The sequence below is a fragment of the Rhinolophus ferrumequinum genome, chromosome 13 (assembly GCF_004115265.2).
Source record: "Rhinolophus ferrumequinum isolate MPI-CBG mRhiFer1 chromosome 13, mRhiFer1_v1.p, whole genome shotgun sequence".
NCBI lineage: Eukaryota > Metazoa > Chordata > Mammalia > Chiroptera > Rhinolophidae > Rhinolophus > Rhinolophus ferrumequinum.
The window spans coordinates 39024438-39038770 of NC_046296.1; the positions used below are offsets into that span (position 1 = coordinate 39024438).

The following is a 14333-nucleotide window of genomic DNA, read 5'->3' on the forward strand; positions in this document are numbered from 1 at the left end:
ATAATTGGAATGCCACAAAGATACCATTGTAAGAGAATTATAAAATACAGCTATGCAAAAAGAATGAAATCATAATACCCAGAGATAGGTAACTTAAAATACTAGTGTATATCCTTCCAAACTTTTTCTATGAAATAATGGGTACCTACTATTATATGCCAAGCACTGTTTTAGGTGCTGGGGATAATGTCAATGAAGTGAGCGATAGAGCAAAATCCCTGCTGTGTGATGCTTACCTTTGCTGAAGTCCTACTGGGGGAGGGAAAAGGAGGCACTATAGAGCAGATGATGGTACATGCTCTGGAGAAAAAGACAGCAGACTGAGGGAGATGAGGAGAGCAGGAGACGGTGGTGGTGGTGGTAGTGGTGGTGGTCAGGGAAAGCTGCTCAACAAGGTGAAGTCTGGGCAGTGAGGGATACCTAGAAGAAGAATTTCTAGGCAGACGGAGCCACCAATGCAAGACCCCGATGCAGGAGCTAGCGTGGAGTATTCAGGGACCGGTAAAGGAGCCAGAGTAGCAGGAGAGCGTGAGCAGCAGGGGGGATGGCAAGAGATGAGGTCAGTGAGGTGGCCTGGGGCCACCCAAAGGACATGCACTGCTTCTTTGGGAGGGAACCTATTCATTTCCTCACTCACTGAAAATGTACTGAGTACTCTATTTGCCAAATGAGATATAGCAAGGAAAAAAGTAAGTCTGCTCAGGAAGTTCACACTTCAGAGGGAGAAGACCATGAACTCATAGAGACGTAGAATGTCTGAAGGTAATATGCAGTCTGGAGAAAATAGGTCAGGAGTGGGGACAAGATCAGGCAAGGTCTATTAAAGTGATATGTGAGCAGAGATCGGTAAGAACATTCCAGGAAGAGGGAGCAGCAAAAGTAGCAAAGCCCTGAGGTAGACTTCAGAAAACAGCAAGGCGGCCTCATGTCTGGAGCACAGTGAGGCGGCCAGGTCTCAGGGGCCACAGCGAGGACTATGGCCGTGACTCTGAGTGAGCTGGGAGCTGCTGGAGGATTCTGAGGGAAGCAGTGAGCTGATGGAGCGTGTATTTTAAGACACTCAGGCCGCAGTGTTGAGCAGATTAGCATGGGGCACAGACAGACGCCAAAAAGTGAATTAGATGCGGTCCCATAATCCAGGCCAGAGATGGAGGGGCCTGAACCTGATCGATGGGGGCAGGGTGGGGGCAGTAAGGTGCAGAGGGTTTGTATTCTGCAGGAAGAGCAATAGCTTTTGCTGCAGGGTTGGCTATGTGGTATGCGAGAAGGATGCAAGGTCAAGTGTGACTTCCAGGTTTTTGACCTGAGTAACTGGGAGGACGGGCTTGGAGGGTAAATTTAGGAACTGTTTTGGACATGTTAATTTTGAGATGTTTAGCCACCCAGGTGGACGTGTGAAGGGAACAGCTAGATAACTAAGTCTAGAGTTTAGGGAAGCGGTCCAGGCTGGAGACAGATATTTGGGAATCTTCAGTCATAGATTGTTCAAACCACAAGACTTTCTATCAGCTCACCTAGCCCTAGAGAATGCGTGTGGATATAGCAGAAAAGATGTCAAAGCAGTTGAGTGCTGATCCCTGGGCCCTCCAACATTAAGAGACAGGGAGATGAGGAGATAAAGGACAGGCCAATGATGGGGGAGAAAAACCAAAGAGAGGGCATTCAAGGAAGCCAAGTGAAAGTATTTCAAGAAGGAACCAACTGCCAAATGCAGCTGAGAGGTCTGAGAAATGGGATTGTATTGTTTTGCAACCACTTTTTCTTAAACTCCATAAAAAATATGAACATCTCAATGGATATATTAGTATAAATTTTTAATAGTTGCAGGGTTTTTTTGTCCTTATAAACAGTGTAGCAACTTTGTAGCCATCTCTTGAATAACATCCCTAATAATTTTCTTAGGATAAACTCCTACATATGGAATTGCTTGATCAAAAGTGCATGATTTTAAGGCTTTTGCATATCATCGAGACTGCTTTTATGCAACGACCAACAGTACAACAGACTGCCCACTTCCTTGAACCCACAGAAGAGTACCTATTATAATTAATTTCTCATTTGTTGCCAATTTTGTAGGTGGAAATCGACTACTAAGGAGTCTGAACATATTTCCTAACTTCAATGGCAATCTGCATTCTAAAAATTTTCCACTGATGTTCTTTTCTATTGGGCTATATATGTCTTTTTCTGATTATTTCATATACAATGGTTCCTGTAAACCAAGGATATTAACGCATTCTTCTGCCATATTTGTCAAGTTTGTGATACGACTTTTAATTTTATTTCTGGCATTTGACGTATTAAATTTTTATGTAAATCATCAATATTCTCATTTATGACTTTTACCTTTATGACACTTAGAAATTCCTTCTATCCCCAAGATTATAAAATTGAATATGTGGAAGTTTTAAACTGATTTGCTGGTGAAGCTATTTATCTTTTTGCTTTAGGAAAAACTGTCCTCCAAAAAGTGTCCTTGCTTTCTCCTGCCTTCTGATAGTACAATTTAAAAGACCTTATGAGATTCCGTTTTCCCCAAAGTCCTATTAAAGTCACAACATATAAAAAATAGAATCCAATAATGTTAGGGCCCAATGGAGAAAAAAGTAAGCCTAGCTTTGGGACAAGGGAAGAATACAAGTTAAAAGGTAGTATGCGTATCACAGTTATGTATTTTTTAGAATGCTACTATTTTCCTATCTTTCATAAAAAGATTGGAAGAAAATTCAACTCACTTCTTTTCAAACCTACCCATGATTTTTTGTTTTTAACTACAGATTTAAACTGTCACCCTATGCCACTCCACTACCTACTCCATGAGTGTTAACTGAACCCAGGGCCTGATCTGGCACAGTACAAATATTTAAGTGATGACGAAGAACTTAAAGATCAGCACCTTTTTCTGATGTCTCTTTCTACACAGGACTTATTAGGAAAACATTGGTGGTAGTCTAAGACCCTGGGCTCTAGAGTCAGGCCTTGACTGAAAACCAGCTCTGCCATTCATTACCTGTGAGACCTGACAAGCTACCTGACATCGCTAAGCCTGTTTTCTCTTCTGTCAAACAGGGAACTAGCCAGATCTACCTCGGTCAGCACAAGGATGAAAATGAGATAATGCACAGAAAGCACTCAGCACAGTGCCTGGCATACAGTAAGTACACAATAAATGTTAGCTGCTATTATCACCTTAGCTGTTCTTACATTTACTTTTAAATTCTTTAAAGATTTCATTACCTCTTTTGCTAGTTTCTGTCCTTGTTCCACACATATAGGTTTTTCTTTCATATCATTCAGTCTTGCTAAAGTTTTGGGGTCATCTCGGAGATCAATCTAATTAAGAAAGGTCAATAATGTCCCATAATATTACAAGTCTTTAAAGATAAATCAAAGCATGTAGTCCCATTTAATCCCCACATACCAATAAAAGATTAAACACAAGAACTTAATGTTTAAAACCAACTAATACAATAATTGCCTCCTTTTGGCACTACTTTTTCCAAAAATGTGATAGCATTTATTACAACTTACAACTGAGATTAAACATGTGTACCATTTGCTAAACCTTAGGACCATTTGTCTGAAAGCAACACCACAAGTTAGGCCTGAGAAATTCGTCTGAAATGGGTAAAATCAAAGCAGACATACCTGAGTTCCTATTAATAAAAAGGGTACATTTGGTGCGTATTCCTTCAGTTCTGGTACCCACTCCTCTTTCACATTTTGAAATGAGGCTGGATTTACCACAGAGAAGCATATAAGGAAGACATCAGTCATCGGGTAAGATAAAGGCCTCAGACGATCATAGTCTTCCTGAGGAAGAAAGAAAAATCTCATTATTTCCATTTCTTTAGTTTACTAACAATATGTACCTTAGATCACATGGTCAAAGAAGCAAAGTCAGGAGTACTCCACACGTGGAATGTATAGTACTTTACGTAAAATAAGATAATGCCATTTATTTTTGTTATTTTTAATCCCTTTGAAGTTCTGAACACCAGTGGGGTAAAAATATGACAAGATCATTGACAACCACAATGAAACGTGGAGAAAACGTGTTGTGGTTACTAACGCTGTCATTGGAAACATTTTTAACTGAAAAGTTTGCACAACGAATTGATTGGAGCTAGGTGTTGTTGTCTAAGTATTATCATTTATAATAACTAACATATACCGAATGTTTACCGCGTCAGGTACTGATCCGTATGCTCGCCCAAGTATTATTTATTTAATCCTCATAACAACTACATGATAACATAGATACCATTATCCCTGTTTTCCATTTGGGTAAACTGAGGCACAGAAGTTACATGAGAGGCAGTTAAGGATGAGAGGCAGTAAGTAAAGGAGATGGGATTTAAACCCTGGCCGTTTTACTCCAGAACCCATGCCTTGCCCACTATACATCTTCACTGAGACCATAAATCTTTGCTTTCCCTGTTGTTTTTTTAAATTGTGTGTGTGTGTGTGTGTCTGAAAATTTAAAGATAGAAAAATACAGAATAAATCCACACAATGCCCACATTTCCTCCACTATTTCCAGTCCCTTCCTGAAATGGAGATGTTTTCACGTGTATCTTTCCAGTGCTTTCTCTGTGCATGTGTGTACACATTCAAACACCTGTACATAGAATAGATCGTGCAAGCTGCGCTGTTCTGCACCCTTTAGTATGTCTTGGAGATCTTTCCAGACCAGAATATGTTAGACTACAAAGTCATTTTAAACTGCTGCTTCATATTCCATACAAGAGCTGTACTACTGGTGGCTGTTTTAGCATCTCTATCACAAAAGGCAGTGAAGATCCTGTCTGGCTTAGACTATTTTCTGTGACACAAAATTCTGCTTATTTACATTCTAGTGAGCGAACAGAGGCAGGATTCCATTTTTTTTCAGGGCTAGCCTGTCATTTGGTTTCAAGGAAACTATTTTTGGCCTAGGCCACCATCCCACTTAAATGACCCATTTCGCTACTAGAACTTCAATGAACGTGGAACTAAAAGACCATTTAAAACATCTTTCACTCTCAGTCTCAGCAGTAGAATTTCCCTTGTGGAACCATTTTCCTTTCATGTCCTCTTCTAACACCTTTTCTTACTGCAATGTTCACCTCAGGCATATGAATAGCTCAGAGTCTTGATTTTGGAGTTAAGCCTGTTTTTCTGCAGTGTTTTCGAAGAGCACACCCCAGTCTGGAGCCGTGGGCACTGACAGATTTCTCAGGTATTAGCCATTACCCGACAAGAGGGGAAACGCCATCTCCAATCTTCTTTACCCTTTATTTTTAAAAGTGGAGGCCTCTAACTGGTCTTGAATAAAGCAGTGTTCTGGTGCTAAGAAATTATTAATGAAGAAATCAAGGAGAGGTGGGTCCCAGCCAGTTACATGTGGTATCCCAGCCAGTTACTATTAGAGGACTATTATCAAAAACAGAACATGTTTTGAAAAATCAGTTTGAATGTTAAGTAGTACGATTGGGTGCATTAAATATACTGTCTGTACTCTGCTGCCTATTTCAAACTGCATGTCAGTGGTGGTGGTGGTGGGGGGGGGGGACAGCATTTAATCTTAGCATCTAACCATGAACTCGACATTCCAAGAGAATTGGGCATGGCCAAGGAATGGGGGTACTCTTGTTTAAAAGGCTCTCCTCATCCATATGTAGACCTAATTTTCACAGAATTAGAAATGCGGATACTATCTCATTGGATTACGAGGAATGAATGAAATAATGCAAAGAAAGCACTCAGCATAGTGCCAGGTACAGAAAAGAACTCCTCCAACACTTTCACATAAATTTTTCATCCCACGGGAAACTTGATTCTCCTATTCTTCCATAAATCCAAGCAGGGTCCCAGCAGTCCCACACCAGGCCTGCTTTTGCATCTCTCTCCAACCACAGAGAAGAAAATCCTTTAGTGAGAAATAAAATTTTTTACACTGGCATCAACACACACAAATCAAACTGAGGTGTGCTTTTCAGATTAATAAAAAACAATATTATTACTGTACTAATTAGTCATTTGGGGACTCAAAAATCTTCAGACTATTTAAAATGTAACCGGAAAAAAAAAAAAGATTTATATATTTCTAAGAAAACCAAATTAGATTTTTTAAATGAAATTTTTACTTTTCAAGCAAGTTAACCTACCTCATTGGGGAAACAAAATGTGCACTCTTTCTCTAGAAGAGTATTACAGGAATAAAAAGTAAGTGAATGCAAAGTTCCCTAGAAATGCTTAATAATATTACTCCAAATATTCTACAGAACCTAAGTTTGTTATATGATTTGCCTTCATAACCTTGGTAAATACTGACTTTCCTCAATGAGAGACGTGTGAGCACAAAGGAAAGAAGCGAGACTAATCACTTCTAGATATTTGTTAAATTGCAGATTTTGGTGAAATAATTAAAATGTGAAGGACTTGGGTCATAAAAAAACAAAGACAAGTATGTTTAGAACTCCTTAAAAAATAAATTTCACCTCTTAAGTCTGAACTCTACTATCTAAAATGAACTGTCTGTAATCTCCGGCTAATAAATTGGCAGTTATTATAAGAATGAAACCTTCCTACTTCAATCCAGCCAGAGTAATGAGAAACCTAATTATAAATAGCAAATTAAAAAAATAAATTATCCCCTATGCATACTGTACCCTGCATCATATAAAATCATTTATATCCACTGAGCAGAATCTTGGGTGAAGTTAATGTGAAATTCTGGATTTGGGGAAACATAAATTGAAGCATGCAGAACCTTTCATCTCCAGCTACTGAAATTTGACAACACAAAGAAAGTTAAAATGTGGAGCAACTGCCCTACTTTTAAATAGCCCCTTATCAAAGACAGAACTTCACACCAATTCTCTAGTGTCCTCCTAATTAACAAATCAATTATATTTTACTGCTTTAAAAAAAAGGTAGGTATTAAAACATTTCAACATGGTAACTGGAACGTAGAAAAAAGTGTATTAAACATTTTTAGGAATAAAGTGCATTAAACACAAATGTTTTACATCAAAACCATGAAAAACAATGTGTGAGTTCGGTCAACAGGGTTGTTGGATTACTCTGTCACATCTTTAGTTTCTAACCAACCGGCTAATGACCAATTTTTTTAAAGTGTCTTCTGGTAGCTTAGGGATTAGGCTCTCCATTCTTGTCAAGACTCTTTAATCTGTGACGATGACAACCTTAAACACCCGAGAACTATCACACACTTACAACCTGACGGGGATTCACAGACAAAAAGAGACCGAAGAAATGTGCTCTGAGAGGAAACAAAAGACCTTCAGGTGTGACAGAGAGCTGTAGCCAATGACCATGAGGTGGCAGACCCCCTTTTTATGTACAGCTCAGCCAGCAGTGCCCAAGAGCACCCCTACTTCTCTACTACCTTTGTCTCCTTCATGTGGACCTGGGGCTCCCTTCTATTTTAGTGGATTCTCTTTAAAATACACATTTTTTAGCATGTGTATTTAAAAAAACATATCCAAAACATGAATTTTAAGCAAAACCACTCACAGCACAGGGCTTGCCATGCTTTGTTAACTGGTATGCTGTCCCAGACTGGTCACTTCAAATAAATTAGCAAAGATTTATTGGATCCTACTGCATGGAAGGATACATGTAAGGATACACATAAATATAAGAAATAACTGTTGCCCTGGAGCTGATAGTTTAGTTGGGAATTTAAGACACATACATATAAAAAGGTAGTCATACACAACAATGGGAGAAAGAAAAGTGTAAACTGAGCAGATGAATATGTAAATGCTTAATCCAAGAGACATTAATAAGGCACCTACTATGTGTCCAGAATGGTGCTACGTGCAATGAATCATCAGAGAAATGAAGGAAGGACAAGATTCGGATCCCATCTGATTTGTATAACATCTTAAAAATATTTGCAAAGATACCTGGATGGTAAAAATAAGACAACGAGCTCAAATGAGCAATAATAGTACACGCAATGTGTACTATTACAATGTGTACAATAATAGTACACGCAATGTATACTCAGCCCTGCTGAGGTGCACGGCTTTGCAGACCTCAAAGCTACAGTCTAGAAGAGAAGAAATCGTGATGCTGGTGTGGGAACATGCATAAGGTTAGCACAGAGGAGGAAGAATTTGATAGGTGGGGAGAGACACAAACATTTATAACAGTCTCTGCTCTTAAGGAATTCATGGTAAAGGAGACAAATGTATGTGAACGCAATACTACAAGTCAGAATATGGTACATAGCAAGAGTGGTACTTAGGAGACACCAAGGAAAGACTTCTTAAAGGAGGTGATATTTGAGTTGGGGCTCACAGAACGGACAGGATTGGCACATACATGACCTATTAGGTTGGTGTAAAAGTGATTGCGGTTTAAAAGGTTAAAAACAACTGCAAAAACCGCAATTACTTTTACATCAACCTAATATTAGCAACGCAGCCTTGGTCAAGTCACTTATTTCTCAGAGGCTTAGTTTCTCTGTAAAATGGAAGCGTGTCAGTGACAAATGCTTTGAAGACTATAAAGTGCTATGAGAACATATGCTACTCCTGAATAATCCAGGATGTTCCTTTGATTTCAGAAATAGTCATTTACCAAAGCCTCTAAGCATTTTCCCCTGTAACAACCTAGAATGAGAAAAAGTGGGACCACAAGCAAATAACTCTTTAACCGACAAGCCCCCGACTTCTGAAGTTTAAAACAGCTTCTAACTACTTTAAGAAATACAGAAATGTAAGACAACTAAGAATGACCCTGACAACTGGTGGCTTGTGGTATATGAAGGAGCAACTCTGTCACTTCCAAAGTGCACAGTAATTTCCATCTGAAACATCTGTTTCTCGTGAGAAGCCCAAAATAGGTATCAGGCATGGCTCTTGAAACACTGCAACTGCCAAAGGGTGCTGTACTAAAGCCAAGAGGCCACGTGGACCGAAGCTAGCTTCTGAAGATGAAAAGTGTTTTGTCATAAATCTAACTTATAAATTATAAACATTCCTACACTAATGCTAAGTAATAGTAGTCTATGAAACCTCATTTCCTTTGCATATTCCTTTTTGTCATTTTTGAGTTAATTTTGTATTTAACTTTCTGAAATGAAAATATTGTTTTTCATCCCCTTAACAATAATTCTGTTTTCAAAGGAAGCTGGGTTGGGTCCATACTGGAAGCATTTTGATAAGTTTGGTTCCAAATGCATCAGTAATGAGTTTGTTGAATTTGCCTGCCACCACCTACTAGTGCTGGATGAAACAAAGTTTGGGGAGGAGAAAGAACTTTTTAAAAAGTGCTATAAATTCCTAAGAGGTAACTGTTTTTCAAAACGTTTTCAAACATTTGGCCTTTTTAAAAATCTTCAGTTCAGTTGTAAAATGGTATTTATAGCTATCACTGACCTGATTAGCTCTTAGTAAAAGAATTCTTGAAATTGAGGGTTTAGCTTCTAACTTTCAGCAACTGTCATCTTCATATATTTTGATTTATAAGTCAGTCTCCCAAATGATTTACCAACTATTTAAAAGCTAGTGAACCAGACAGTTGGCTTCTTTCCCATCACTATTTTCCTTTTGACTGTTTGACTGATCCTAACTCCTGTTTAGGTTGGCTGGAGAGAAAGGAGAGAAAGTTTAAACGTGCTATAGCAGAAAGACAATCCGCTAGAGAACTAGTGCAGCCCTTATCTAACCATGTCATTATGAACCAGCACTTCCTCTTCTCTAAAAGGACAGGACTGAACTAAATCGCCCCATTACATGCTTCAAAATGCTCAAACTAACACTTTTTACCTTGGTGAGCAGCCCTAGTAACAGATTTAATGTGGGAGGAGATTTAAACGACTGGTAAAAATCAAGCTTTAGGATTCTGTTTTATCTAAGCTGACCCCACAAGGCAGAGGATCAAGACTTAGCTAAATATGGCCCTCAGGCAAGTTCCCCATCTGTGAGGGGAGAATAAATATAGCATACACATGTTAAGATAAATGAGGGAGCTGGTCAAGTGTTTTGAGCTCTTCAGTAGACGAGCCTGACTTGCCAAAAAAAGACAAACCACAACTTCAGAGCTGGTGCAGTTTTCTTTTGTGCATGGTGAGATGACTTCCCTCGTTGTAAAGGATTTAGAACCGAAATTCTACATAGTCTGGAGCTATAATGACAAATCTCTTTCACTAAAACAGAGGTCAGCTGGCCTAAGGCATGCAGAAAGAAGGTAAATAAATGTCAGGTCATGCTTCCAGGCGGTCTATTCCTTTTCGAACTTTCTTGGCACAAGTTTCATGTTGGTGGAACATTCATTCATGTATTAATTCTAACCAATAACGACCAGCTCGCGTGGAGTTCCCAGGGTAAGAGGTGAGGGAGCAAGAGCCTCTCAACTAGGGCTGCGCTACTCTATGTCTGGCGTCTGGTGGACGTTTTGGAAATGTGGGAGGTGTTTTTGATTGTCAATGAGTGGGGGTCCATATGAATGTCCATATGAATGACAGCAGCTGTCACTCAGGGGTGGGAGTCAAATGTTACCACCTGTGTGCCTGCCTGACTGGTGAGTGTATGCTAGGCATTGATGAACACGAAAAAACCCTTTTATAATTACTCGAATCCTAGGACCTCCTAACTCGTGTACCTAAAAGCACAAAGTATTTTTTGTACGGTTTTAATGAATTTTCTAGGAAAGTAATTTTAGTGCAAATTGAAGGGGACTGTGCTTACCACTATAGAAAATTGTACACCACCGGCAATATTGTTCTTAGTATTTGAATCACCAATAAACCACAACTACGTCAGGCAACATTTGTAGCTGTTGTATTCATGGTAACTATACTTCGAGGTGCAGGCACATGACTGCTCATTATGACTCCTGGAGTACGTCAGCTCTGGGAACTTAGGAATTCAATACTGAAATAAATATTTTTATTATGAATTACTTTCTTTTTATTTCCCCTTCATTTACTGCTAGGATGTTATACTGATTTAAAACTATGTGTATAGAGAGGTTATATTACCTGTAGATTTCATTTGAGGATAAGAAGAAACATTTGTTTAAAAGTGGGGATAGTTCTGATGTGGTTGGGATACTGAGCCAGGCATTTAATAAATTGGACAAAAATGACTATAAATGCAAATTGGAATATGTGCTATGAAGGAAAAGAGCCAGGTACTAAGAGAGAGCATCACCAGGACAACCAGCTTCAGTCCGGGTGGTTGGGAAAGACCTCTCAGAGGGAGCAACATCTAACCTGAAGTATAAGGGAGGGTTTAACGAGCTAGATATGGGTCAGTGTGTGCAACAGCCCCATAGCAGAGAAGCCCTGACAAATTCTGAAGGCCCTGGGAAAAAGGCCAGGGTGATTCAGTGGGGTTGGCGAGGAAGCCATTCTGAGTCATAAGAGCCCACTGCAATGGAAAGTCAACGAAAGGTTGAGAAAAGGGAATCATGTAATTTGTTTTTTATAAAAAACAATTCAGGCTGCTTAGTGGAAAATGAATTAGAGGTGGACAGGAGTACGAGGGGAGAGAGTATTACAATAATTCAGGTGAGAGAAGATGGTGGCTTGGACTAAGTGGTAGCAGTTGCCAGCTAGAGAAATGGTGGATTCTAGATATATTCTGGAAGTAAACTTAGGCTTGATGTGGGGCTCAAGGTCAGGGAAGTCTCTGGAATAATCCATGGTTCAGCTTGTTTAGTTGCCTGGATAATGTCTTTTACAGGGATGAGGAAGGCTAAGGGTGGAGAAGAACATTAGGGAGAAAACTCAGGAAGCCAATTTTGGACATGTGAAGCTTGAGATGTTGAGAAGTCTGTTGGAAAAGTCTATATGGAGCTCTCTGCCTCTGGAGTTCCAGACTCAGCGATGGACACCTCCTTTTGGCTCAGAAGCATCTCAAATTCGACATTTCTAAACTAAACTCATTTCTTCCCCCTCACATCTGCAACACGTCCTGTGTTCACCATCTCAGTAAAAGATATCACCACCCAATCAGGCTCAAGCCAGACCCCTGGAAGATCTCAATATCAACCCCAAACACACAGCAAATCAGTCACTTGCCCAGCCAGTATCCCTGTCCTTTCCCTCCCTTACCTGAGAAGCTCTTACTCATCTTTCAGGCTTTGGTCTCGAAATTTCTTCATCCAACAAATCTTCCCTGAACTCCCATTCAGATTTAGCATCGCCCCTAAGTACTTCTGTAGCATCCTGGCTTTTCCTGTCATCCCCTTTCTTACACTGTAATAGAATTGCCTCTTATGTGTAATCTCCACAGGACTCCCTGAGGGCAGGGATTAGTCTACAAAGCCTGGAGTATAGTAGCTGCTTACGAAATTCTCGCTGAGTGAAAGAGGGTAATATGGGGAAGGTGAAGTCAGAAAGGTAAACTGCAGCCAGATCACAGGTGGCTTGCACTGTGCTGGCCTGCACCTCCTTCACCGGCTACAAAGTGGGAGAAGGTGGATCAAGTGTCTGACTTCTGCAATAACAGGCTAATTTCTCAGGTTGCATTTACCACATTCAGCCAAGAATCAAACTGCCTCCTGTGATCAGGGCTATTTTTCTGTGGTGTACTAATGGGTCCAACCTATCTGCCCAAACAATGGGAGCTCTAAAGAGGAGAGCCTCAGATTGGGCCATAGATTTTTAGCATTTTAGTTCCTGCTACTGTTTTTTTTCACCACTGCCTTTTTTTTTTTTCATTGTCTTGACATTTATTTTACCTAGGTTGACTGACTATTGGAGCATCCTTCTCCTATTTCCTTCTTCTTCCCAAGGACCCAACTCTCCTGTATCTCGACATGCCCCTGGGGACCCTGACCCCATATTTAGCTAAAAGAATTCCTGGTTGGTTTAAGCTAATCATGGAGTTTCATTCCCTATGCCCTAGCCAAAGTCACTGGTTCTCAGATGGGCACATGACCTAAGGAGTCCAATCAGAATGAAGTATTCCCTAGATTATCTCAGGTGGCTTCTCACTCACTCAGGTGGCCTTTTTCTCCTTCTGCTGGTTCTCCTCCTTTCTCCTTCTCCTTCCCTCCCTCCTTCTCTCACGCACTATATAAGGATTTGCCACTCACTGAGCCTCATCTCTGCAGCTCATGAAGACTGTTCAGAGATCCCTTCTACATTGGTCATTGCTGTGGTCCCTGTATCATACCGGAATAAATGCTACCCAGCACCAGCTACCTAGAGGGAGGCATATATACGTTCCGGGCTCACACTTGCATGGGAACAATCCTCTCACCCTTTTCAATACTTAGGCTGTAGGACCCTTGGGCATTGTGGATGCAGGTCACCCGGGCTTCCCACGGTGGGGGTGGCGGTAGGGAGGGGAACAGCCAACACACACACCTCTTAAGTTATGGATGGGCCAAATCTAAAGAAAACACCATACTCCTCAGCTGTGGACTAACCCCTGCTGCTGCGGTTGGAGAAGATGCTTACAAGGACTTAAGTCCCTCACTGGCATATACCCTTACACCTAGCCTTTTAATGTACCAAGAAGACAAGTAGTCAAGCAGCAAGAGAAGACCCCAGGAACTACAGTCTGATTAAACCTGAAATGCTGGTTTCCTCCATGACCAGATGAGGCAGCCAAGCTGCATGGAGGAGTTAAAGCATGACTAACAAACCCATTTGGAATTTGAGTACTTGATCCACACTCCTTGGCCAAACATACAGTGCAACCTACCACCTGAGGATGAGGAAGGCTTCTCAGCAGGAAAACAAAATCAGAATGACCCAATGCAGTTTGAAAATGCACTTTTCTCACAGAACAAACAGTTTAAAAACTACAGTTTCTGTTGGGGTCATGAAAATGTTTTGGAACTCTATAGAGGTGGAAGTTGTGCGTCACTGTGAATGTACTCAATGCCCCTGAATTGTCCACTTTAAAATGATTTTATGTTGTGTGAATTTCACCTTAAGAAAAATACACACAGGTCCAAAAGTGCAAAGCTGGTTCCTTGCGGGTCTCCACACACTGGCACGTACACGCTCGCGCACACACCCACACACACACAGCCTCAGAAATTTCTTTGATATTCAGAGACGTGCTGCAGATGGCAGAAAGACCCTGCAGGAAATCCCCAGAACCGGGCACATCAACTCCTCAGGACCTGCATTAATTAGAAGTTTTGCTGGTTTAATAAGTGCTTATGTTTACATGGTAGGCAAGAACTGAAGTCAAGTTTCTTAATTAAAATACCTGAATATAGTGAACCCAATATACCTCAAATATGTTTTTTTTCAAATGATGGTTAATGAGACCTAGGAAGTGAAAAGGAGTCAAGATGCATGTGGATTTTTTTCCCCCTTCTTCCACCTCCCCCGCCTCCCACTCTGGTTC

The 14333-nt window shown here is 40.5% G+C and overlaps 1 protein-coding gene across 2 annotated transcripts in view; it reads right to left on the bottom strand.

The window, feature by feature from the left end:
• Window positions 1-14333, bottom strand: part of RHOQ (ras homolog family member Q) — a 50464-nt gene that overhangs the window by 17850 nt on the left and 18281 nt on the right. For both annotated transcript variants that reach the window (XM_033124373.1, XM_033124372.1), the window contains exons 3-4: window positions 3649-3813; window positions 3238-3333 (exon numbers count right to left, since the gene is read on the bottom strand). In XM_033124373.1, the coding sequence (XP_032980264.1) occupies window positions 3238-3333; window positions 3649-3813 (261 nt within the window). The remainder of the gene's footprint in view (window positions 1-3237; window positions 3334-3648; window positions 3814-14333) is intronic.